Source organism: Sphaerodactylus townsendi, linkage group LG11 (genome assembly GCF_021028975.2).
Source record: "Sphaerodactylus townsendi isolate TG3544 linkage group LG11, MPM_Stown_v2.3, whole genome shotgun sequence".
In the NCBI taxonomy this organism is placed as follows: Eukaryota; Metazoa; Chordata; class Lepidosauria; order Squamata; family Sphaerodactylidae; genus Sphaerodactylus; species Sphaerodactylus townsendi.
This window is the reverse complement of record NC_059435.1, coordinates 66,637,697-66,662,671: the sequence shown is the minus strand read 5'-3', so window position 1 is coordinate 66,662,671 and position 24,975 is coordinate 66,637,697. Positions and strand designations below refer to the sequence as shown.

Genomic DNA, 24,975 nt, shown 5'->3' with positions numbered 1-24,975 from the left:
TAATCAAAAGCCTTTGTCAAAGATTTATTTAAAGTCCAAACATAGGAATTTGTGCACTCTCAGTGGGTTAATTTTCTTTTTACTCACCTTTAATTAAAGCAATAATATATACAGCTGAGGTAATGCTATGAATTCCTTCAATTTCGTCATTCACAATGTTTTCCGTTAACTCGTTTAAAAAAGACCTAAGAAAGAACAAAACATGTACCAAATATTCAATACTCACCTGAGCTATCCAAACAGGATTTCAATAAAGAGGAGCTTTCAGAGGTCTTACATTTAATAGCCATTTGCAGAAATATTCATAAGTTTTAGATTCAGCACTGCCCTCTGCCTCTCGCAGCCACTTTTCCTGTTTATATTTATTAAATTCTAAATGAATGATGAAGATCCAGGGAGAATAAAGTCCAAGCTTCCTTTTGAAGCTAGATAGTTTATCACTAGAATGTAACTGCAGATGGAGACCAAGCTAGACTCTAGACTCGCAAGAAAAATAAAGAATTTGTATTTATTTATTTCTCGCTTTTTACTCCATCCTTCCTCCAAGGAACTTGGAATGCTACACCAATTCTCTTCCTCCCCCGCCTAATTTATATTTGACAAAAAATATAGTTTCAATAGAAAAAGGGGTTTTTCTCCAACATCTTTGAAAGTTAATTGTTCAATACTGAAGCTACAATGAATGATTTTTTACATTTTTAATTGAGCCTGAAAGCAAATACAGAAATGCATCAACGGAAAACATATAGTCAATACATTTCCTAGTATTCCAACTAGAAGTTGCCACTGACTACTGAAATCCCCAAGACCACTGAAAGGGAGAGCAGTCTGAACCCAGGTAGACTCAGTTTTGTAGAGGAAACAAAGGTATTCTGCATACACTAAAAGTCCTGAATATATTAATGGTGGAGCATTCCCAATTTATTTAGGGAAATGTATAATCGGTCTTTTCATATTAAAAGCACAAAGAAGCTTTCAAAAACACATGAAATACACAGTAGATTGAAATCAATGGAGCAAAACCCAGAAACTCATAAAATAAAATCAGATGAAAACCTACATAGGCAGGGCAAAGAGTCCATTCCCTAGGAGAACATATCCAGGGCATATTAGTGCCTTCTCCACGTGGGAATAAGGGCTCCGGTGTAGGGAAGATAGCATATAAAGTGGGTCATGTAGCTAGAACTGCTTTTCACATACAAGAGGTGGTGGGGACTTACCTGCCGACGTTTGCCGACTTTATCACTATTCCCATTAAAGCATATGAAAGTGGGGGAAGCTCTGAATAAGTCTTAGGTGGGGTCAGCTCTTCCGGACTGGACGCCTAAATACGGAAAATCTCAGATTCAAACTATCGTAATAATAAAGACAAACCAAAAGTCAATAGACACCATGTAGAACCATGTTACGGCATTTTTCTTAAGCCTCAATAGCCAATGCTCTTAAAAAAGGACAAACAGGCAATTATTCTCCTCATGACTGCAATACATACAGCATAAAAGGAGGAGTGCTTTTCTGCCATTTATGGGTTTAATAGCAAGGGCAGCTTAATGCCTGTTTTGTTCATTCACAGCACTGTAGAGAGTCCTAGGCTCCTTCTGCACATGCAGAATAACGCACTTTCAACTGCTTTCAGTGCTCTTTGAAGCTGTGCGGAATAGCAAAATCCACTTGTAAACTGTTGTGAAAGTGGTTTGAAAACGCATTATTTTGCGTGTGCGGAAGGGGCCCTAGAAAATAAACTGGAGATTTTCTGCAGCTGCATAAGTGGGCAGAACACACATCCACACAGTCTAAGAGGGAATACCAGAGAGCTGAGCTCTGCAGCAATCCTCTATTTGCCATGCCTCCTGAGGGGAGGAGGAGAAGCAACTGCCGCATCACATGAGCAACTGTCACATCATAGGGAGGGTCACCCACTCTATTTGGTGAACTGGGGCTGATTTTCCGTGTCTCCACAAGAAGCCTGCTGGGTGACCTTGGGCTAGTCACAGTTCTCTCAGAACTCTCTCAGCCCCAACTACACTGCAACATGTCTGTGGTGGGGAGAGAAAGGGAAGGAGTTTGTAAGCTGCTTTAAGGCCTCACTGTTGAAAAAAGCATGGTATAAATATAAACTCTTCTTCTTTGAAGTCGCTTATTGTTCTCAACTTGACTTTTGCTCTCCCACAGTTATAGCTACTTTTTGCTAGGGAAGGGAATGACTGGGAGGAACATCTGGGACAGTTGTAGAACACGTTAGCTGAGTTTTTTCTCTTCCTGTTCCAGGTATAAATCTCAGAAGTGCAGCTAGAGGAACAAGCTATTGGACACAACTGAAGGGCCTGTAGCCTGTAATCTTCAATAAGCAGCCCGCTTGACCCAAGACCAGATTACCACATGGCTGCTTATGTTGCTCATTTTATTTATGTTGTATTTTTGTACCACTATAAAATGCATCGGGTCCCCCTTTGGGAGAAAAAAGGATACAAATATCTCAATAAATAGTCTTAAACCTAGAGTTAAAGTCAGATGGTTATATGGTCTTTGACATAGCAGAGGTGCTCTTCAGACAATTTCTCCTTGCATACCTTACCTAGACAGTGGTCAAGACTGGTCTAGAATGGGAGTATGCAACAGTAATATACTTCTGCTCTTAATCTCCTTGACAGAATCCTCAAAATGTAATTCTTTCAACAACAGTTTTGACATGTGCAAATGTCACATGACGTTTCAAATCACTGAGGAAATTGTCCAGCTAAATGTATTTGGATCATTACTGGGTTACAGCTCCAGAGAATCACTGGAAGGCATGACTGAAGGCTGAAGCTTGGGCCACAAACCGCTCGGACAGAAGGCAGCATGGGAATCATTCATAAGCAGTTATGCAAATCAATCAAGCAACCCACTTCGCGAGCTGCGATGCCACCATCAACAACTTCCACGTGGGTCTACGCTTAGAAGGTCTGAGAACTCACTTGAGAAAAACATCTCGCTTGCTTGGCACATTTTCAAAAGTCTTGGGCATTTGTAAGACCTTAAGGCACTAGATCTAACTGCATCACACATATTAAAGCACAGTATACATTCTTTTAAAAGGAACCCATTTTACCATAGCTTTTCTAGTACGATTAAATAGGATTCTTTTTTTTTAAAGTTCATCTGCAAATAAGAGGGGCAACAGACTTGAACTTCTAGTGCTGTCCCTTCTCTCCCAAGCTCATTCAGTTGACATCTCCGCTTGTTCTGCGTGCACATGAAGCCTGCTCATCCAGACAGTAAAATTACATACTGTACCTTCTGCTGCAATGTATAACCTATCTCAACCACAACGGCAGCTAGCACGGACGAAAGGACTCCGTGGTGAATGACTGGACAAGTCACAGCACAGCCTTGGACCAGGTGTATGAATTCGCCAAGAGGTTCCTGAACAGAGCGAATTAACTAGAAGAAGCAAACATTACATTTGTGAACCCTTCAGGAATTTTAAAGGCTTTTGAAATGTTTCCTGCTTTTTAAAGTGTGGTGTCACGAGATTGTTTCTTAGAGCAAGGAGGAAAGAAACAAGTTTATACTATAGCTGCTCATAGCACAGTTAGATAGGTGAAGGACCTGGTAATTATCACTAAGAGCTGGAAATACCAGAGCCAGGATGCCTCTCGTGGGTTTCAATAATTGATCACAGTATCCTTCTGGACTGCATTTCTAGGCTGGAATTGGGCGGCACCATTCCGTAGTGGTTTTGGTCTCTGCTTATGGGGTCCTACAAGGTTCCATCTTTTTCCCTGTGCTCTTTAACATTTATTTGAAACCACTGGCTAAGACTATCCAGAGATTTGGGCTGGGTTGTCACCAACAGGCAGATGACACGACACTTAGCTCTATTTGTTTTAATGATTGGGGTGTGTGTGTGATTTTAATGGTTTTAAAATGTGATTTTATCACATATGTTTTAATTTGTTAGTAGTCCTTATGGCAGAAAGGCAGGGTATGAATTTTGTAAAACAAATAAAATAATAAATACAACCAATACCTGAATTCCTTCTTCCCGCCGATTTCTGAGCCTGATTGCCAAACATTCTAGAATTCTCTGGAACATGTTCTGCACGTTGTCAAGCAGCTCAGCCATATGCCCGCTGCTCTCTAGAGGGTGAGCTAAAGAAGCTTCGACCATCTCTTTCAGAATGCAAAGTAATATTGGAATGAAGACGTAGCCTCTATCTAGACAAAGAAAAACCAAATTTAGACCAGTGGTCCTGTTTCTCATTGTGGCCAACCAGCTGCCCTTGAAGGCCGACAAACAGGGCATAAAAGCCCAAACCCTCTCCTGATGTTGCCTTCTAGCAGTGATGGTCAGAGGTTCACAGCCTCTACATATGGAGATTCCCTTTAATCATCCTGGCTAGTAACCACTGAGGGACCTTCTCAAGGAATCTGTCCGAATTTAATTCCCTTGTAGAGCCATCCATGATTATGGTCATCACTATGTCCACTGACAGTGTAAATAGCATACCTTTGCATGTGACCACAAGTGCCATATTCAGAAGGTGTACTTGAAACTCCATATCTCCAAGACCAATGGCTATTAAGTTCTTGCATACTGTCAGGTAAGTCTACACACAAAGGGATAAAGGTTACTACATGTTAGGTTTTATGTATGATGAACCCTTCATATTTAGATACTTCTAGCACACACCTAGTCAGGACTGAACTGCTTTCAAATTATTTATTGTAGCAGTTTCAAATTTCTATTCCTCTCTAATAAAGAAACGTAAGAACTCCAAGTAAAATACCAGGCAATACAAGTATTAGTTTCTCAACAACTGCAGTTAACCCATTTTTACCAGATCTTTAAAAAACGGGGAAAAACCTTTCATGTACCTTCAAGTCAACTTTTTAAAAAATTAATGGCACAATGTAGGTAACAGGTTTGTGCTTTTTATCAACTGTAATTCACTGCTGCGTCCCTCTGTGTGTTGTTCTTTCCAAGCCACCCCCCAAAAAAAACCCATTCCTAAAGGGAGAATCAGCAGAAACCTCTCAACCACCACCCCACAAGCACCACTTGCTTTGCACAAGGCGGGTGGAAGTGGATGCAACACGCAGTATTACCTCTTGCTCCCCTTGGGATTTCGTTCGTTTTATGACGAATCTAGCACAGAGGAACTGACCAGCAAAACCCAAAAGAAGAAATAATACGGACTCAAAAGACTCTGGGGTTAAGGAAGCTCACCTATTTAAAAAGCGGCTTTGCAAAATCTGTCAGGGAAGTAGAATCAGGCTTGAAATGAGGTGGTAAGCCCCGATTGATTATTTTATCTGAATTGGCAACCCATAATTACAGACATTGTTCTCTTTCTGGAGGCCACTGCTCTGAACCAAAGGGAGTGCTGAGCGGATGAAAAATAACAAAAGACTAGTAGCTGCACATTATGGATTGCCTGCATGTTTTGGGAACTAAAACCACGGTTTGGGTTCTAAGCTATGCTAATACAATCCATGGCTTGGTATCGTGTTTGAATTGAGCCAGTATGGTATTTGTACAATAGTTTAAGCATGACAACAGGTAGAGAAGATCCAAGCTACACACTACCTGAATGACTAGCTGAGAAGTTTCGCTGGACTGATCCAAGTTGCCTTCTTGTTCTTCCGTTAAAAAAGCAGGTAGGACTGTATTCTCTATCCAAGTCCCTGTTTCCTCCAAAACTGAAAGGTAATCCTGTTCTTCGGAAGCAAACTGTTAAAGGTAAACGATCAACAAATGCTTATGCACAGTTTGAGGCAGTTTAATTAAATGAACAGTAATTCTGAAGAGCTGTATCCACCTGTATGAATCTGTTTTAGAATCTGAGGTCAGCTAGTGGGGCTCTAATGGGAGAAGAGTAACTATGGAATGACAGGTTAGCAGGGCCTGGACCAGCAGGGCTTTTACCCCTGCTGCTCCCAGAATGTGGAGACACCCCCTCCCCCACTGCCAAGCAAGAACGCTGTTTTGGTAAGAGCGTTGGAATATGACTGGCAAAACTACAGATCAAATTCCCACTCTGTCACAGTTTGTAAGATGCCAAGTTGATCCAGCCTGCCAAGAATCTAAATACAACAATATGACAATACCCGTCAATCAGAAAGCAGATGGTGGTTGTGGGTTGTCCGGGCTGTGTGGCTGTGGTCTGGTAGCTTCAGCTCCTAGCATTTTGCCCACATCTATGGCTGGCATTTTCTGAGACATATCACAGTAAGAAGAGTTTCCCTGCGGCACAGTGTGAATTTATATATAACACTGTGGATTAAATATAACATTGGCATCTAATATATCACAGCCAAATACATTTAATGGAGCCAGGAGGCAAACGAAGAAGAGCAGGTAGTGGCCATCTGGGGAACAAGGCAAGTGTGGGGCGGTGGGGCGGGTAGAGAAACGATATTTCCCCTTCCTGGTAAGCCCTCATGAGTCTCCTTCCTGAAACCATCTATTTGCAAGCTGTCTTGGATATTGGCAGGGGAATAATAAAATTCAAAAATGAAAAACCTCTTGAAAGAACTGTACCTTGTACTGAAGATGAATACTTAATCTACAATACAGACTGAAGGCTCTCAGAGCAGTGGCTTGATGAAAACCAGGCAAGCTTGTTTGCGTTCCTCTAATATTAGAGTCTAAAACAACCTGGAAAAAAAATCACTGCATCAATACAACGAGGAAGAAAACAATTTGCACATTCCGAGTTTAATTTAGATGAAAGCCGCACATCGATTAGCTTCCCTTTTAAACATTCCTCTCACACATCCCTCCCACCCGCAATCTAGGACCACGCTCCTAAGCTATGGTCGTTTGACGCACCTGAGGTCTTTAGCAGACCATTTGATGCACCTGAGGTCTTTAGTTATAATCAAAGTACGATTATAACCTGAAGTAAGAACGAATGAAAACAAGGGGACTCACTTCTCGATAAATATGGTCAGTTAGGGGTAGTGTTGCGTTTTAAAAAGATATAAGACACAGCTACATACATGACAGGTCTCAACTAAACAAACCAAAAATGGCCATTCCACAATGCTCTGCTTATGAACTGTCTGTTGTGTTTTTTGCACATACACACTGCTTCCCCACAGCTGATCCAGACTGTGGGTCTCCAGACTGACTGGCCTCAACACAGCACGCAGCCTGGAAGGAAAATTCCCTTGCGACCAGGCCTGCTCCCAAAGCTGCCCTTGTTCATCTCTTGAAAAGCAGGTGAATGCTGTTCTCAGTCCAAACCCCTATTTTCCTCCAGTGCTGATTGGTAATCCTGGCTTGGAGCCTTTGAGTTTGTTCATCTAGCTATGCATCCCTCCACTGGAGCCTTCCTTTTCTGCTCAGGGCCCTTTAAAGTCCAGTGTCACACAAATTGGCATAATGCGTGTTTTAAGTAAAAAAACAAACAAACTTACCGGTATGTTTGCCCAAAGGCAGTTTGTGCAAAAGAGGACTACCCTGCTAACATGCGCTCTGACCAGTAAGTGCAATTTTACTGCAAAGCTTCCACAATAAAAGGGGAACCAAAGTATGGTCAAAAAGGCAACTGGAATACTCAGGAATAGATTGTACTTGGAGAAAGGCAGCCAGAATGATGTAATATTAGAGTAGTATACTGAGTCTGAGGAGGCCAGGCTTCATATCTTAGTTGATAGTTCCATGGGAATGTCAACTCAATGCATGGCAGCTGTGAAAAAGGCAAACTCTATGCTGGGGATCATTAGGAAAGGAATTGAGAATAAAACTGCAAAGATTGTCATGCCCTTATATAAAGCTGTGGTGCGACCGCACTTGGAGTACTGTGTCCAGTTCTGGTCACCGCATCTCAAAAAGGATATTGAGGAGATAGAAAAAGTACAGAGAAGGGCAACAAGGATGATTGAGGGACTGGAGCACCTTCCCTATGAGGAGAGGCTGCAGCGTTTGGGACTCTTTAGTTTGGAGAGGAGACGTCTGAGGGGGGATCATGGGGTAGAAAATGTTGATAGAGAGAAATTTTTCTCTCTTTCTCACAATACTAGAACCAGGGGGCATTCATTGAAAATGCTGGGGGGAAGAATTAGGACTAATAAAAGGAAACACTTCTTCACGCAACGTGTGATTGGTGTTTGGAATATGCTCCCACAGGAGGTGGTGATGGCCACTAACCTGGAAAGCTTTAAAAGGGGCTTGGACAGATTTATGGAGGAGAAGTCGATTTATGGCTACCAATCTTGATCCTCTTTGATCTGAGATTGCAAATGCCTTAACAGACCAGGTGATCGGGAGCAACAGCCACAGAAGGCCATTGCTTTCACATCCTGCATGTGAGCTCCCAAAGGCATCTGGTGGGCCACTGCGAGTAGCAGAGAGCTGGACTAGATGGACTCTGGTCTGATCCAGCTGGCTTGTTCTTATGTTCTTATATCTCCATTCTGCCATGACGGTCACTGGGCAATCTTGGCCCAGTCACATTTTCTCTCACCGCAACCTATCTCTGAGATCATTTTAAACCCATCCCTACTCCTTCTGTAAGCTGGTTACTTCTTTTTGCAGCAAATCATAGTTCTGCATTGCAACTACTCAATGGCTGGTGTGGATTTTTCAGGCTGGGTGGCTCTGGTTTGACAGTTTCAGCAGGCATCTGAGGCAGGTCAGAGTAACATGTCACGAAGACATGCCTCTGAAAATGCCAGTTGTGGATGCAGGCAAAATGTTAGGAGCCAAGACTACCAGATTGCAGCCACACAGTCCAAAAAAACCCACAACAGTCAGATAATTCTGGCCATGGAAGAACACGACAGCTGGGCTTCCCCGGAAAACTGCTCATTCACATCGTGCCAGATCACAATTTAGGGCTACCTGCAAGCCAAGGTAGACAGGGCCATGAAAGCGTGCTCCAGACGGCACACAAAGTCTTGTCTATGTTCGCTGGAATGAACTGCTTCAGAGATCCACTGGCAACAATGGCAATCGAAAAGGTTATCTGAGAGAAAAATTGCCAGTACTGGTTGGAGCAGAAAGCTGTCTTGTTAAAGGCTGTCACTGCCAGAATCAATTGGCTGTTGTAGGTTTTCCAGGCTGTGTGGCCGTGTTCTGGCAGTTTGTGCTCCTAACATTCTACCCCTGTCTATGGCTGGCATCTTCAGAGGCACGTCACACCTCTGAACATGGCAGTCATAGATGTGGGTAAAACAGTGGCAGCAAAAAATGCCAGACCGTGACCACGTGGCCCAGAAAACCCACAAAACCCAATTATAACAGCTATTCTCCAGCGATGAGTGATTTATTCTAACCATCACACAAGACTCACGGGGGAAAAATCCTGTACCTTTGTGGCTTCAAGAACTTTCAAAAGTTGACTCAGTTTCTCTTTGGGGAGTGAGAGAAGACTCTCCCGATTCATGTGATGAGTCAGTAAGTACTCTGTATAATCAAGTGCCAATTCTGGTTTCGATTCATGCGTTTCTTGAATACGCACTCGCCGTCTAGAAGTCCCGTCACTCTGGGCACAGGGAGAGAAGTTCCTTCATTGTTAAGCGATATAAAGATGCCAAGCAAATCTTAAATAAGACAATCAACTGGAAAATTTGCACAGACCAACACTTTTGGAAGAGCCATTTTATAGCTTACCTCTCTCCTGCTCGGCTCAGCAATTATCCAGTCATGAATTAATTCAAGAATGTGCCCCACTTTTCCCCAACGACATAGGCAGTCTATTAGGGTAGAGTATTTCTCATCCGTCGCACCATTTGCCAGATTCCTCAGTTTAGAAATCACACCACAACTAGAAACAATGCAAAACTGAAATAGTAGACACTGCAAAATGCAAAACTGCAATGCAAAACTGAAATAGTAGACATAATAGTAGACACATGAACATCTCAGCAACTACAAAACTTTTCAAAACTCTTACGGAATAATATCCTAATCAGACTCAAAACCACGCAGCACATAAGTGGCAGAAGTTCCTGCCCACATTTGTTTAACTAAGCCATACCTGAATGCTGGAATAGCGGCAGGTGGCATGAAAGACGCCAAGGTAAGCAGTGGAGAGATGCAACGCTCATCCTGGGAACAAGCAAGGTGATAAACAAGATGTAACAAGCAATTAATGGTGAATACTCTAATCTGGAGAACTGGATTTGATTCCCCACTCCTTCACATGAGCGGCAGACTCTTTTCTGGTGAACCAGATTTGCTTCCCAACTCCTACATTCCTCCTGGATGACCTTGGGCTAGTCACAATTCATTCAGAACTCTCTCAGCCCCACCTATCTCACAAGGTTTCTGTTGTGGGGAGAAGAAGGGAAAGGAATTTGTAAACACCGTTGAGTCTCCTTGTTCTTCTTCTTCAAGGTAGTCCCCTTGTGCAAACACCAGGTCATTAGTGACTCATGGGGAGACATCACATCATAACGCTTACTAAGCCAACTGTGTTTACAGAGTGGTTTGCCATTGCCTTCTGCAGCTATCTATACTATACCCCCAGCAAGCTTTACTTTATTCCATTTTGCCAACTTTGGAAGTATGAAAGCAATTAGTGATGCTTATGTTAAAAATCTACTTTAAGAAAGACTACTATTTGTTTCAAGAAAGATCCCTTTTATTTTCAAAGAGATAACTATTCCTGCTCATTAAAAGCAGAGCAATATGAAGTCATGTGGCGTAGTGGTTAAGAGCAGGTGCATTCTAATCTGGAGGAACCGGGTTTGATTCCCCGCTCTGCCGCTTGAGCTGTGGAGGCTTATCTGGGGAATTCAGATTAGCCTGTGTACTCCCACACACGCCAGCTGGGTGACCTTGGGCTAGTCACAGCTTTTTGGAGCTCTCTCAACCCCACCCACCTCACAGGGTGTTTGTTGTGAGGGGGAAAAAGCAAGGAGATTGTAAGCTCCTTTGAGTCTCCTACAGGAAAGAAAGGGGGGTATAAATCCAAACTATTCTTCTTCTTCTTCTGGGTCAGCCTCATTGGTAGCTGCTCTTGTGTTGCCCCTAAGTCCCAACAGCTTGGGCTGCCTGAATTAGAGCACAAATCTAAACAGTATAAACAATAACATTACAAACTGCAAGGGGAAAAAATAGACACTATGTGGAATATGCTGCTTGGCTGAATGTCTTCACAACTTAAGAAATGCCTTGCAAGGTATTTTTTTTCATAACTTTTTAAAAAGAGATCTGACTGAGAAGATTCACTCATTCAGCTCTACGAGTGAAAACAGAGTTCTTCAGGGAACATTTAGAAGCACACACGCTGAGAGAGCAAATGCCCTAAAAATAAATTAGAGCGAAGCTGTCATTGGCATCCTCAATGTGAGAATACTAGAACATGAATGACTGCGTTTCCACCATCAACATTCTACACGTCCGTGGCTCAGTACAGAAAAGCTTCAAACCAGGGCTGAAGAATCAAAAGGGAACCACGGGTTTTGATAGTACCCCCTCTCTTCTCCCTATTGGACTTGACTCTCAGGTTCCTGAAAGCATTATTTGCTGCGAAGTCCAGCTATCAGAGTTTAGGCCCCCTTCAAACTGATCTCTCCAGTTCTGACAGTGTTTTGGGAGGATGATCTGAATACAGCATTTATATGATTTATTATTGATTTACAGCTAGGTAACACTTAACTGATCTAAGGCAATTTTTTTTCCACTTCAAAGAGATGCCTATTTTTGCCTCTATTATAGCTACTGACTATCTTTCTCTTAATTTCCCAGTTCTTTCTCTGCTCTTTCCTTCCCCTGGCCCTAACCCATGCCAATGTATGGATGACCTAGATGACAGAATAAAGCTTACTAAAGAAACGTGACAATAAGTGCATAGCTTGAGTTTAATTTGAGGATTTACCTTAAACATTTTGAAATAGTCTCCAAGCACAGAAGCAAATTTTCTGACTATGTGATTTTTGGCTCCTTCATTGCGATCAAGGGCTTTGCAAATGCTTCTCCAGAGAATTACAACCACCTCAAGTAAGCCTCCCATGGCAGGTACGTCATCAACTGACAACACATTGTTTGGCATCTGAAATGTAAATATTTGAGCATTAGTATGCAGTTTGCCTTGAATAACATAGATTAGACTCACAGAAATGGAAGAAGCCTTTCCAAGTTTCTGCACATTTCAATAGCGCAGGAGAGGTAGATTTAATTTTCAGGAAGAAAGCAACCTGGAGAAAGTGAAGGCAATGGAAAAAGAGCAATAGATGTGGAAACTGGCAGAGATAAGAAAGATAATGTAAGATGGCATTTAGGAATTAGTCTCCCCAATAGCTCCAGAAGGCAAAACAATTACACTTCGCCAGCTGTATTGGCTCCAGAAGGAATACTGAATCAGGTTCAAGGTTTCGGTACTCACCTTTAAGCTTAAACAGTCTGGGGCCATCATATCTATGGGACCGTCCCTCCCAGTAGAGCCCCCAAAAGATGCTGAGATCAGCCAATAATAATCTGCGGGTGGTCCCTTGTGATACTTGCTTTCCTATCAAATCTAAACTCCAGTAACGAGGTCGTACATACAAGAGTGTCGTACATACAGTACCTATTCTACAGTAATAAGAACAAATGCTTGTTTTATGAGAATTGTGACTCAGCAGATTTTCAGAAGGGTATGGGTTAATCCCAAAGACAGAGGGGTTTTTTTTTGAATGCCTGTAAATACATTTCAATACGATGCGAGCCCAACTTCTGGATTATTTGACACTGAAGTGCTTCTAATTCAGTCATAATTTATCAAGAGTTTGAAATGGAGGGGAAACAAATGTACTAAGCAAGGCTTTGTAGAAACTAAGAAATGAACTAGTCTCTGTAACAGACCAGGTGATCGGGAGCAACAGCCGCAGAAGGCCGTTGCGTTCACATCCTACATGTGAGCTCCCAAAGGCACCTGGTGGGCCACTGCGAGTAGCAGAGAGCTGGACTAGATGGACTTTGGTCTGATCCAGCTGGCTTGTTCTTATGTTCTGTTGGAATGTGTCCGAAGAGAAAAAATATCCTACACAGACTCAGAATCTTTCATATCGGACAGGTTAATTGCATTCTTACACTTGTGTTCTCTTTCTCACTGTCTTCGTCCTCGCTGTCATGTGCCCTCAGTCTTTCCTGGATGCAGGTGTTCACACAGCTCTGAATGGTGAGCATCAATTTAGCTAAAACCAGGGCATAAGTACAAAACATTATTTCAAAAATTTAAGCAGTGGACAACAAGAGATATCAATTTATAATAATTAGAACAGATTATGCAAACTATACTTCAGCAATTTTGGACACTGATTCATTAAAAATAAATTTTCTATTTACCGTTTTCCATTTAAAAAGAAAAGAGAAAAAACAAAATCTGCTGCTTAGATGTTTAGCCTTTGTTTTGTGATTTTAAATTATTTGTAAATCACCTTCAGCAAGTGGGGTGCTGTGTGGTTTCCAGGCTGTATGGCCGTGTTCTAGCAGCATTCTCTCCTGATGTTTCGCCTGCATCTGTGGCTGGCATCTTCAGAGGATCCTCTGATTCTGTATCTGCACTTGGACAGTGATTCCGGCCGTGAAAGCCTTCGACAATACACCTTCAGCAAGTTTGTAGAATGATGGCATATATAATTGTGAACATTTTAAAAAGAGTTATGCAGATGTGGCCATCTTTAATACTCCGTATTACTTAACAGCCATTTAAAAATTAAAAGATAATATCATTTATGCATGCATTTTGCAGGAATCAAATCACATAAGGTAGCATCTCTCCCTTCTTAATGTTGGCACAGAATTCTCCAGAAGGAATTACTAATTGTGTGGACATTGGCTATAAAGTTAGCAAACAAATTTTTTTTTGCTAACCATTTACTCTACAGAGTACTCAGCAAAAGCAGAACTGAGAATACTGATAGACTCTGAGTGCCAAGTCTTAAATAGCCTTCATTCTTAAACGTATTTAAACAGGAAGCAGGCTGTCCAAGTGCAGATACAGAACCTTGTCCAAGATGACCGACACGACAAGGTTTTTGCGGCTCAAGGAAGACCTGAAATGACTGAATGACGTCCAGCACAGAGCACACTATTTCCACCACCCGGGAAAACAGGATCGCATTTACCTGTAACTGTTGTTCATTGAATGGTCTTCTGTGCAGGCACACATTACGACGGTGCATACACCCAGCCAGTGACAGATCGATCTCAAGCTTTTCCCTCCAGAGGGAGCTCTTGCCATTAGGCCTCTTCACGTACTTCATAGTCAACGAAGGTCACACACACACACACACACACACACACACACACACACACACACACACACACACACACACACACACACACCGCACAGGTAGATCCACTGCAGAAAGAGATTTTCACACACTGACGCCTTCAACTTCCAAGACCCCATCATGTCTCACCTTGGGGTAACTGTTGGCAAATTTTGCACCCAGTCACATTTTGTCCCTCTCCAAGGCAGATAACACAGCAGGTGTGATCAACAGTTTTGGTCATTTTAGATCTAAACCCCTCAAATTTCTTAAACAGAGCCAACTTCAGCTCGCACGACACCACAGTGAAGAGCGGTAGCAAGGCCCAACCAACAGTGAAACTCCAACCTTTCATGTCGTGGCGAAAAAGGAAGGGAGGACGCTCTGCTGTTAGGCACGTGGCTGCTGGGAGGGAAGCACACGAGGATGCCTGACTGCAAGAGCGCCCTCTGGAGAGAAAAGCTCGAGATCTTTCCATTGCTGGATCTGCACATGTGCAGTCCCGATGTGGGGCTGCACAGAAGCCATGACGATGAACAAAATGGCTCTGCATTCAACCCTTCAGAAACAGCATCCTGGAATCTTCAGTTTACATGGAATTATCTAGTCACTGAAGTACTGCACAGACTTCGCCATCGGCACGGCTGGCTTCCAATGCTCATCCCAAATCTGTCCCAAAGGAAAGACTTTTCCTGGGGCATTTCAGATCCTCCTGGCTGTATGCTGCAGTATCGAACCAGGAATCCTGGAAGTAACCCCCCACCCCAAATATGACAAGGTTCTATAGCTCTTGTGACTATGAACTAATTTAAGGGGGAAATAAGAGATATAGTTCTATATGGTAAATGCAGCAGTCTGATCTCTGGCATGTCATGCACAAGAATTAAGCAAGAACTGTTGAAGGCAGCCTACAGGAGGATCCCACCGTGCTTTTACTGGGATCAGCTTTTCACAGACTGAAGCTTTTAGGAACTCTGTTGGCATACTAACAATAGATGAAAACACAAACACAAACACAATAGATGAAAACACATTTCACCACCCAGAGATTAATAAAATGAGCAGATTGTTTCAGAGCTTTACCTATGTTGGCTGGGCTAGTGTACTCATAAGCATACTGATAGAACTTCCTTGCTGCTGCAGGATTCATTTGGATTAGCGTGACACAACGTTCACACCACACCTCTTCAGGCTGATCAACAGGCAAAAAGGAACTGAACAGAAGGTTTACCAGGCGCCGTGAGACAGGCCGCGAATCAATCTCAAGGCGAGTCAAGAGATGCTCTATAGGACAGATCTTCCAAAACTAACAAGGGGAACAAAAAACAAGTCATCCTGATTACATTTTACAGCTACCTGTGCTTTTCCTGTTGATGTCCCACCTGCAAGCTTACCAGCAAGTCCTTCTGGCCAGTTTTCACATGGCTCCCTCCGTTCAAAACCCATGTCTGTAAACTCTTCTTTAGCCTCACCTGTCATGCTTTCACTGCCTGTCCTTACTAGTCCTGCACGAATCCCAGGTATTCCCCCGCCCCATCTGTGCCCTGTACATATAAGATGAACAAGATGGGGGAAGGCAATGTCATTTATGCACGGTACCAGTGGCCAGTCCAACCAATGATATAAGATAGGTCCCATGGAAAGCAGTCTCGTGCTCTGACCACTACATGTTCTTACTCTGGGCTCATCAAGTCCTGCAGGTAAGTGGCTTGGGGTGGGGTGGCTAGGGAAGTCTGGAGACCTGGGCCCCAGACAGCATTCAGGATTGAGAGCTTCTGCTAACTGCAGAGATGTTTGCTCGGACATTTATCTCTACATGTAGAGCAGAACAGTACGTCCACTTCTCATTTCACCACCCAGAAAATCATGCTGAAGGGAAGCTTAACATTCAAATCAGCCACTAGATTAGTAGTTCTTTCAAAAGGGTGAACCCCCACCCCATCTTTCAAGCATCGTATCAACTTGCCTAAAACAGCAATCAACTTCTTTCAAGCCAAAAATATAAATAGATCACCTGTGTGATTTTAAAAAAACACCCTCCCTCTTTAGGAACATATTACAGGCAAATACTCAGTAAAAAAAACAGAAACCACTTAAAATTCTATAAGAGAGGCAAATACAAACACAAATAATTGATTTTCTAAGAGCCCCCCTTCCCCACATTTGCATTAGCCCCACAAGGGCCTGGCGTCAGTGTGCTATCGTGGTCAGCTTGAGCAGTGGACTGGGGAGAACTGGTTGTAAGAATCTAGCCCACAACAAAGCTGATTGGGTACCTCAACCCAGGGGTGTCCAATTCTGGCGCTTCAGATGTTCATGGACTACAATTCCCATCAACCCCTGCTGGCATGGCCAATTGGCCATGGCAGCAGGGGCTGATGGGGATTGTAGTCCACAAACATCTGAAGGTCCAGAGTTGGACACCTCTGCCTCAACCTAATTAGATTATGAGGACACTCAGGTTAAGAACACGCTAACAGAGCAAAAAAGAACCTTGACCTCCCTGGAGAAAGGGTGGGGATAAGAACAGGACACACAGAAATGATCCCTATTCACGTTAAGCCTTCCCATCTGATTTGCTGCCCAAAGTATAAATAGCACTGTTTCCACCGGATGATTGCTGGACCGCTGCCATTCCTCCTGGCCCCAGACCCTCCCGTGCAATTCAATAACTTTCCTGATCCCCAGCCACGCACAGCCAGGGTATCAAATCTTTTCCATTTAGAGGCAGCTTATTTTCCACAGCTACGAGAACACCAGCCGTTTGTGCCTCGATTTCAGCACACGGCCGATGCGATGTTTAAAAAACAATGATTAATTTAAGATGCAGCAATAAGTAAACAGAGGAGAGCAAAACATTATAATGCGTCCCTTGCACCCCTCCCCCCCTTTTTTTCCTTTCAGGATCGTGCTAGTATTGATGAATGCACATTTTGCAAGGAAAAAAATTGCCTCGCTCTATGCAGCCCAGCAAAACTAATTTATCCTACCTTCGCAGCCCTGACAGACTTAATTTTCAGCAACATATCAACAAAAGCCACTCTAACTTTCTCAGAATTGTCATGGAGATTGTATTTCAGGGCTGGCAGGAGCTGTTCCAATAATGGGTGGCTTAGGACGGTGTCCAAAATTATAGGCAAGCACTACAATAGAGAAAAGAAAACCACCAGTAAAAAGGTTATCGCCGGAAAACAGGGGATACAGAACGGAAACGATGCTAATTGCTAAGCACCTGAAGCCCGGAAAACTGGCTTTGGAGGACAGCAAGTGAAAGAGAAGCAAAGCGACGCATTTCACTAAAACGTGGCGCTTAATGCGAAGTGGCACATGTCAGGCTTTGAAAATTCTCCGTTTAATATTCCTTTTATGAAAAAGGAAAGCTGGATGGGAACAGAGGCGGGAGAGAAAGTTCCGGAAGGCTCAGAACACAGGTTTTTCAAAAGGCTCAATACACCTATTGATATTTTCATTTCGATTTCGGGTATTAATAGATTAACCAGCGTTTCTGCTCTGGATATAACTTTGCTGTGAGTTTCCTCGCCCCCCCCCCCCCGATATAATCACACCATGACCACTGGCCCGCATCTGAAAACGACACAGCTGCATTGGCATGACCTTTGCGGATAATGCATTATCTTCCCAAAAACAAGTGCTGTTAATGGGCACATAAAAATGTCTTCCTGCCCCTTTAATTGAGACTTAATGGAATATCATTAAGCAGTGGCGTAGTGGTTAAGAGCAGGTGGACTCTAACCTGGAGAACCCGGTTTGATTCCCTGCTCTGCCACTTGAGCTGTGAAGGCTTATCTAGGGAACTAGATTAGCCTGTGCACTCCAACACACACCAGCTGGGTGACCTTGGGCTACTTACAGCTCTTTGGAGCTCTCTCGGCCCCGCCTACCTCCCAGGGTGTTTGTTGTGGGGGAGGAAGGGAATTGTAAGCCCCTTTGAGTCTCCTTACAGGAGAGAAGGGGGGGGGGTATAAATCCAAACTTTTCTTCTTCTCTTCTATCATTTACCAGGTGATGTCATTTACCTGCAGGCATGAAAGCTTTCCTCACATTAAGCCTCCGTTAAAGAAACAGGACCTTCCTTTCTGGGCCAGTTGGCAGCCCTACTGACAATCCAGCTTCTTCTCCCCTCTTAAGATCCACAGGGACCATAAAAAGCAAACAAGATGGTGACTGTAGAAAGGCCACCAAAAATTATGGCTTGCTGGATGCGCCAGTGGTCTGAGTAAGGGAGGTAGGGCAATTTATACAGCACACTTCACCAATTACCCTCCTCCCCAGTTGGTTTCCAGCCAATTAGTTTGTCAACCCAGCCCAAATCCACAGAGAATTGGTGATGCTGCCTCATATAGAATCAGAGGCCCCCTCCGCACACACAAAATAATGCATTTTCAAACCACTTTCACAACTGTTTGCAAGTGGATTTTGCTATTCCGCACAGCTTCAAAGAGCACTGAAAGCAGTTTGAAGTGCATTATTCTGCATGTGCGGAATAAGCCAGAGTGTTTGGTCCATCTGCTTCAGCACTGTCTGTTCTGACAGGCAGCGGCTCTGTAAGGTCTCAGGCAGAGAAAGGTCTTTTCCCAGGCTTGCTACCAAGGACCCTGGAACTGGAGATGGCTGGATTAGATCTCAGACCTTCTTTTTGCAGAACAGCACTCTGCCAGTGAGCCACAGCCCCTCTCATGGGTCCAGGGGGATCACAGCCCCCAAGGCAAACAGTGGAGGCCTCACCGTAGCTGCCACTGCTCCGACAGGGAAGCGCATACGGTGAGGTGCCTTTTGCCTGTGTGCGCGCGTGGTGAGCAACAGGAGCAGGCGGCTCTGCTCTGGCTGCTCTGCCAATCTTCCCGGGTCCCCGTTCACCGGTTACATTCACGAATAGCAGTCAATCAATGAGAAATCAAACAGATAGTCTGTGTGAGCCTTACTTTAAAAACAGAGCAGCGAACATCGGCAGAAGTTGTATCGAAAGCGAGATCCTCAACTAGTTTTTTTAAGAGGTCAGCAAGCACCGTGGCAGGAATCAACTCCCAATATTTGAGTGCTATTTTACTGACACCGAGCACCCCTGTAGAACGGACCAGAGGCTGAGGATCTTCTAGGAGAGCCTACAGACAGGAAAGAACAGCCAAGAACAACAGGTCATTTCCTCACATATTGCAGCAGATGCAGGATTCTTACATGTCCATCACAACAGAGGTAACAAGTATAATCTGCTATAGCTGTTTCATTAAATTTTCATCAGGAAGATTAACAATGTAGTCATATACTGAGTTAATGCAGCCTAAGATCACTGAAATCAATTAGATTAGTCTAGACCCGTGGTGGCGAACCTTTGGCACTCCAGATGTTATGGACTACAATTCCCATCAGCCCGTGCTGGCATGGTCAATTGGCCATGCTGGCAGGGGCTGATGGGAATTGTAGTCCATAACATCTGGAGTGTCAAAGGTTCGCCACCACTGGTCTAGACTAAGTATGCAAAATATGGACCGGGCTGCACTGTTAAGTGTCAGCTGAAATGAAAGGGAACGGCACAGGCGCTCCCCATTATGTTTTGGGGCCCCTCACATTCATTTCCACAGGCTTGGTCTAGAAAATTTCTTAGGGGATTGTGTTATAAACATTTTCAGACATATAAGCTAACTCCTCTAGGACTAGACCAGTGATGGCGAACCTATGGCACGAGTGCCAGAGGTGGCACTCAGAGCCCTCTCTATGGGTACACATGCACAGAGTTCATCATGTGGGGGGTAGAAAATCACCCCCCACACACTCATCTAGGCTGGCCTGGGCCGCTGGGCACAACGCCCCGCGGCGAGTAGGGAGGACTCGGCTGGCAGGCCTGGTGCCTGGGCTCCGGGTGGCTGATGCCCGAGGGTGGGCAGAGGAGGTGGAGATGCTAGAGAGGCGCAGAGTGGTGTGTGGGACTTGCTGGAGGCTAGAGCAGGCTGGCCCTGCTTGAGCAGGTGGGGTGGAGGCACTGGAGCAGCGCAGGGCAGAGCAATGGGTGCCCGCAGGACTAAAACCTCAGTATTCAGGTTCAATTGCCGTGTTGGCACTTTGCAATAAATAAGTGGGTTTTGGGTTGCAATTTGAGCACTCTGTCTTGAAAAGGTTCACCATCACTGGACTAGACTATGAGCTCAGGCATTTAGCAAGGATTTGTACGTTCATGTTCTGTGCTATAAAGTTATATTTTAATATCAGGGAGCAGAGAGAATCAATATTCAGCAGCTGTATCCAACGAAACCTTAGCAGTGCTCGTCCCTAAGTGTGTGAGGTTTCATTACCACAAGGGTAGAGTTACCACACACCTGACAGTTAGGCCTGAACCAATTCTCATGCAATAGGAGCAATTACTGTTCCCAGTTTGAAAAAAGCATTAACCATGTTACTGAATTACAAATTTTAGAAACCATAATGTATTAAAATAAAAACGTTGTAGATATTTTATGTAGTTTACTGAGGTGTGTTGAAATGACACCCATAACGTTTCTTTATTCATGTTACATCCCCCTTCACCCACCAGTGTGATTTTGTATATACTCAGTTTCACATAAAGATGTTAGCTTGGTCAGTTGAGGTGCAGCAGTTGAGAAAATTGTATGCTTCTGCATTAGAACATAATCCTGAATGAATACGAGAATTATAATTCATTTTTATGTACTGCCTTTGTCAAAACCATTATTTTGTGCGTGGTACTTTGATACAACAGCATGTATGTCAAAATGTATTTTCACTTTTAAACGGATAGTGGGGAACGGGCTACGTAGGCCTTACAACCCAGGCAGAGCATTCTACAACAAAGAAGGTTCTGTGGTAGAGGAATATATAATCTACTAACACCTTCATGTGGAACAGAGTATAGTACTGGTTGTGGTGGGTTTTCCAGGCTGTCACAGATGCAGGTGACCACAGCCACTCAGCCCGGAAAACCCACCACAACCAGTTAAATCCAGCCGTGAAAGCCTTCGACAATACAAAGTATAGTACTTTGAGCATAACAAGAAGGGAGCTATGATTCTCGAAAGCTGATACCCCCAAACTCTTGTTGGTCTAAAGAGGTTTTTTGACTCAAATCTAACTGTTCTACTGCAGACCAACACGGCTACTCCCTGAAATCCTCCAAAACTGTTATACACATACAATTTTCCCCCCATTGGACATAACTTTTATACAAATTTAGAAGCACCCCCTCTGCTTTTGGTGGCAGAACTGAAAAAAATCTAGCCTTGCACTTGAATAAATACTGCAGTTGATTGAGGAGCTGAACTCCTTTCCCTTTATATGCCAAGAGTGCTATGCCTTTGTGGAAATAAACCATTGGAGACAAGATTTTCCATGTGAAAGAGCTTACTGTAACTGTAAAAACAAAATCTTTTTTGCTATTTAATGGACTTTACTTTAGCAGAAAGGACTGCAGGAGGATCCATTCTACTAATAGTTACCCTTATTTGTTCTGATCTGTATTTAGCAGTTTTCCTGTTCTATACTGTTTTACAAATGCAAACAGTGAAGAGTCCAAATGAGGCAGTTGTACTAATTTGCCAGAGGGCTGTACTTGAACATCTCAGGTTCTCGTACTTCTGACCAGATTTGACTAATCTTAAATTATCAGCTTGGTAGAAAGGGATGACAAGTAGAACAGACACAAGGAACTTACAAAGAGCTCATCAAATTGTCTTTGAATTTCATTTTCACTGTCTTCTTTGCTAATATGTGGATCCAGAATAGGAAAAGCATCAACAAATAGAAACGCTGCATTTGAACGGACTTCTGAGTTTCTGGCCTGTTACCAAAAAGGATGGGGGTGGGAGAGGAGAAATAGTCAAATTTGTTGATTATTATAGACAAATGTTTACTTCCATATTACTCATCATATCCATGTGCTACAATCAGTTTTTCTCCAGAAAATCTCAACATATTCTACAATCAATTAAGATTTTCTCCACAGTGCACGCCCAGCTTTGGAGGCAAAAGTGGGTGATGATCAGTCACACCTTCCCTGCAAGGTTGACTTAAAGGGCAATCCTAAAAAGAGTTACTCCAGAATAAGCCAATTGAAATGAATGACTTTAGACTAGAGTGACTCTTCCTAGGTTTGCACTGTTAGTTCTAGAATCCTCTCCATAAAGTGGTTACCAGGAAACCAAGCCAAGTGCCAGGTGAAAACTTTGGTGGGTTTTTTTCAGGTTTTTTGCTGCCTTTTAGCGTTAACCCCCCCCTCCCCCTTTGGACTGTAGTTTCGATTCAATTTTTCCTGCACTGCTTTTATTATTCAAGATACTGTCTTTGTCGTTCTCCAGTAGTGAAGATCTATCTTTCAAGAAGCCTGAAAAGCAGCTAATATAGCAAAAGAGCTTGATCAATTCGCTGCTGCAGGTTGATTATGAAAGCAATACTTTAGTTTCAGGCCTTGAGAAAACATTAGATCTCTCTTCCTGTTAAGCTGCCTGCTGCTGTGGGAATAGGGAGCACAGATAAATGAACTAGCTTCTTTTAAATTAGCAGGCTTTTGGTAAAGCTGTTATCCATGCAATAAGCTGGAAACAAACGCTTGCAAAGAGCTCATTCTTCCTACCATAGCAACGTGAACACTCTTTCTGCTTCTTTACCATCAAGTTGCAGCCAACTTATATATGGTTTCCTAGGCAGCAGATGTTCAGAGGTTTGCCACTGCCTGCCTTTGAGGAGCAACTATGGACTTCCTGGATGATCTCCCATCCAAGTATTAACCAGGGCTGACCCTGCTTAGCTCCCAAGATCTGACAATGAGCTAGCCTGGGCTATCAAGATCAGGGCAAGCTCTCACAAACTCTGTAAAAAAGAAGAAGCAAAACTTGGTAAACATCCAAAGTCTGATGGATGTAATTTGCTACTGTTTTATAAATGTCGTATTTCCTAGAAAAAGAAATTCCTAATTTCAATGCCAACACACACACACCCAAAAAATCCTGACAGATGCAGCTTTGACAGTGGTGACATACCACACGTGACCTCACTGAAATTCCCCAGTATGTGGATAGGTCCATATTTGAGAAGGCCATTCTTTAGAAACCCTGGTTCCCAAGTTATTTAGGGTATAAAAACCCTGAAGAGCAAAATGAGGGGGCATTTCTTCTCTAGATTAACCTATGAAGCCAAATGGCAGTAAGTTCAGGTCAGATAAGGTCAGCTTACTTAACCAGAAATTAACATGCAGAATTCATCATCTGATGTGGTGGTACTGATCACTAGAACAAATGGCTTTTTAAAAACAGATAGATGATAGAAGATGGACGGTTGATAAACTGAGGGAGGGAGTGTGTCAGGTAAGTTCATCTACCAGTAGATCCTAGCAGGAATAGCTGTATGCCCTCTGAACTCCAGATGCTAGGGGCAGAATCCATGCCCCGAGACACCTGATTGGTCAATACTGATTTTGAAATCTCCCAAAGTTTTGTGATTGGCTCCACTATGCATGACAGACATTTTGTGGTAGCCCCCATTGCCTGCTGTCAAATTTGCACATGTCTGCAGGCTCAGTGAGATTGCGGAGGCCCTGTGTAAAAATGAGCGGGTCTGCAAATATGCTACAAAGTTCCCATTTGTTAGTACCAAAATTAGTATAACTTTTTGAAAATAATCTGGATGTTTAAAAGAAAACCCAAAGCATGTAAATTACCTTCAGTGCTCTCCAAAGAATAGGTTGATATAGTCTGTAAAGTACCTCCTCAACTCCCTGGCGACATTTATTTTGCTTGTGGAAATAGCTCAGCATCTGACAAAACAAGAGTGAATGCAAACGTTACAAGAGGTCATTTCACAAGCTATTAAAAACAAAAATGCTCACACGCATGGTTAATTTCACCCATCGATTACCTTTTGCAAAACGAGAATTCCTAAGAGTGTTAAACTGACAGGATCACATTTATGGTAATTGAACATGTATTAAATATATCAAGATTGATTACTTGCAATTAATGTTCCCTGGTCATCTGTACAGTTGCATATACAGGTTCCGTTCTGCAGAATATTGTACAGTTCTTGCCAAGAAACTGGTGCCCAAATCTCCTTCCTGGAGGGAGAGTTTTGCCTCTCTGCACAAGGCTGGATGGGAGCAGCACATGGTATCCTGCTCAACACAAATCTATTCCTATCACTTTGGAAATACATCACTACAGACTCTCGAGTCCTAAAACTGTACTACTGAGGACTGTACTGTTGAGTTCAATGGTAGCCTTTCGAACACCCCATGAAAACTGATTCTTCACGAAAGAGTCCTCTTCTTCCTTCAAAAAGGCAGCATAAAATTAGTACCAGTCCCCAAATCAGCACAGGGTTATAAGCCCAGTACCTCCAAGAATCAAAAACAGATTGCCAGAAAGCCTGAGAGGTCAAAAGACACTCCACACAGAAGTCTGAGTTGTTTCCCTGTCCAATATTGTTCCATTTCTCAATACAAGGACTTTCAGTCTACAGATTGGCCATAAACATAACTTCACATTATCGCAAGGCCAAACCACAGAAAATACCTCTGCTTCAGGGTGGGAGGAAACGACCTTCAATACCATCATTCCTTTGCAATTGGCAAGTGTTCTTTATGTCTCTACAAAATCTACAGAGCGGTGCCAGCCCTCCTTTGCTTACAATACATAACATTTCCATACACCGAAGACTTGCTGAACTCTCCAACTTCCTTTCAAAATATAAACTACCTTAACTACCCTCTGCTCCCTAGGCCTCTGTATCTGCCTCCAATCTGTATGCTTTACTTGATCCGGG

General features: G+C 43.2%; 1 protein-coding gene across 2 annotated transcripts in view; it reads right to left on the bottom strand.

Annotated features, from left to right (window-relative positions):
* The window catches only part of LOC125441030 (condensin-2 complex subunit G2-like), a 28,706-nt gene extending 4,515 nt beyond the window's left edge, over window positions 1–24,191 (bottom strand). The window contains exons 1-17 of one of the 2 annotated variants that reach the window (XM_048511291.1): window positions 23,876–24,191; window positions 21,875–22,000; window positions 19,137–19,316; window positions 17,184–17,336; window positions 15,277–15,499; window positions 13,010–13,113; window positions 11,817–11,990; window positions 9,972–10,042; window positions 9,605–9,758; window positions 9,303–9,476; window positions 6,527–6,643; window positions 5,573–5,716; window positions 4,493–4,592; window positions 4,013–4,200; window positions 3,277–3,423; window positions 1,221–1,324; window positions 88–185 (exon numbers count right to left, since the gene is read on the bottom strand). In XM_048511291.1, the coding sequence (XP_048367248.1) occupies window positions 88–185; window positions 1,221–1,324; window positions 3,277–3,423; window positions 4,013–4,200; window positions 4,493–4,592; window positions 5,573–5,716; window positions 6,527–6,643; window positions 9,303–9,476; window positions 9,605–9,758; window positions 9,972–10,042; window positions 11,817–11,990; window positions 13,010–13,113; window positions 15,277–15,499; window positions 17,184–17,336; window positions 19,137–19,316; window positions 21,875–22,000; window positions 23,876–23,971 (2,353 nt within the window). In that variant the 5' untranslated portion in view covers window positions 23,972–24,191. The remainder of the gene's footprint in view (window positions 1–87; window positions 186–1,220; window positions 1,325–3,276; window positions 3,424–4,012; window positions 4,201–4,492; window positions 4,593–5,572; window positions 5,717–6,526; window positions 6,644–9,302; window positions 9,477–9,604; window positions 9,759–9,971; window positions 10,043–11,816; window positions 11,991–13,009; window positions 13,114–15,276; window positions 15,500–17,183; window positions 17,337–19,136; window positions 19,317–21,874; window positions 22,001–23,875) is intronic. The other variant, XM_048511290.1, reaches the window with a different exon arrangement.
* Window positions 24,192–24,975: the final 784 nt, after the last annotated feature.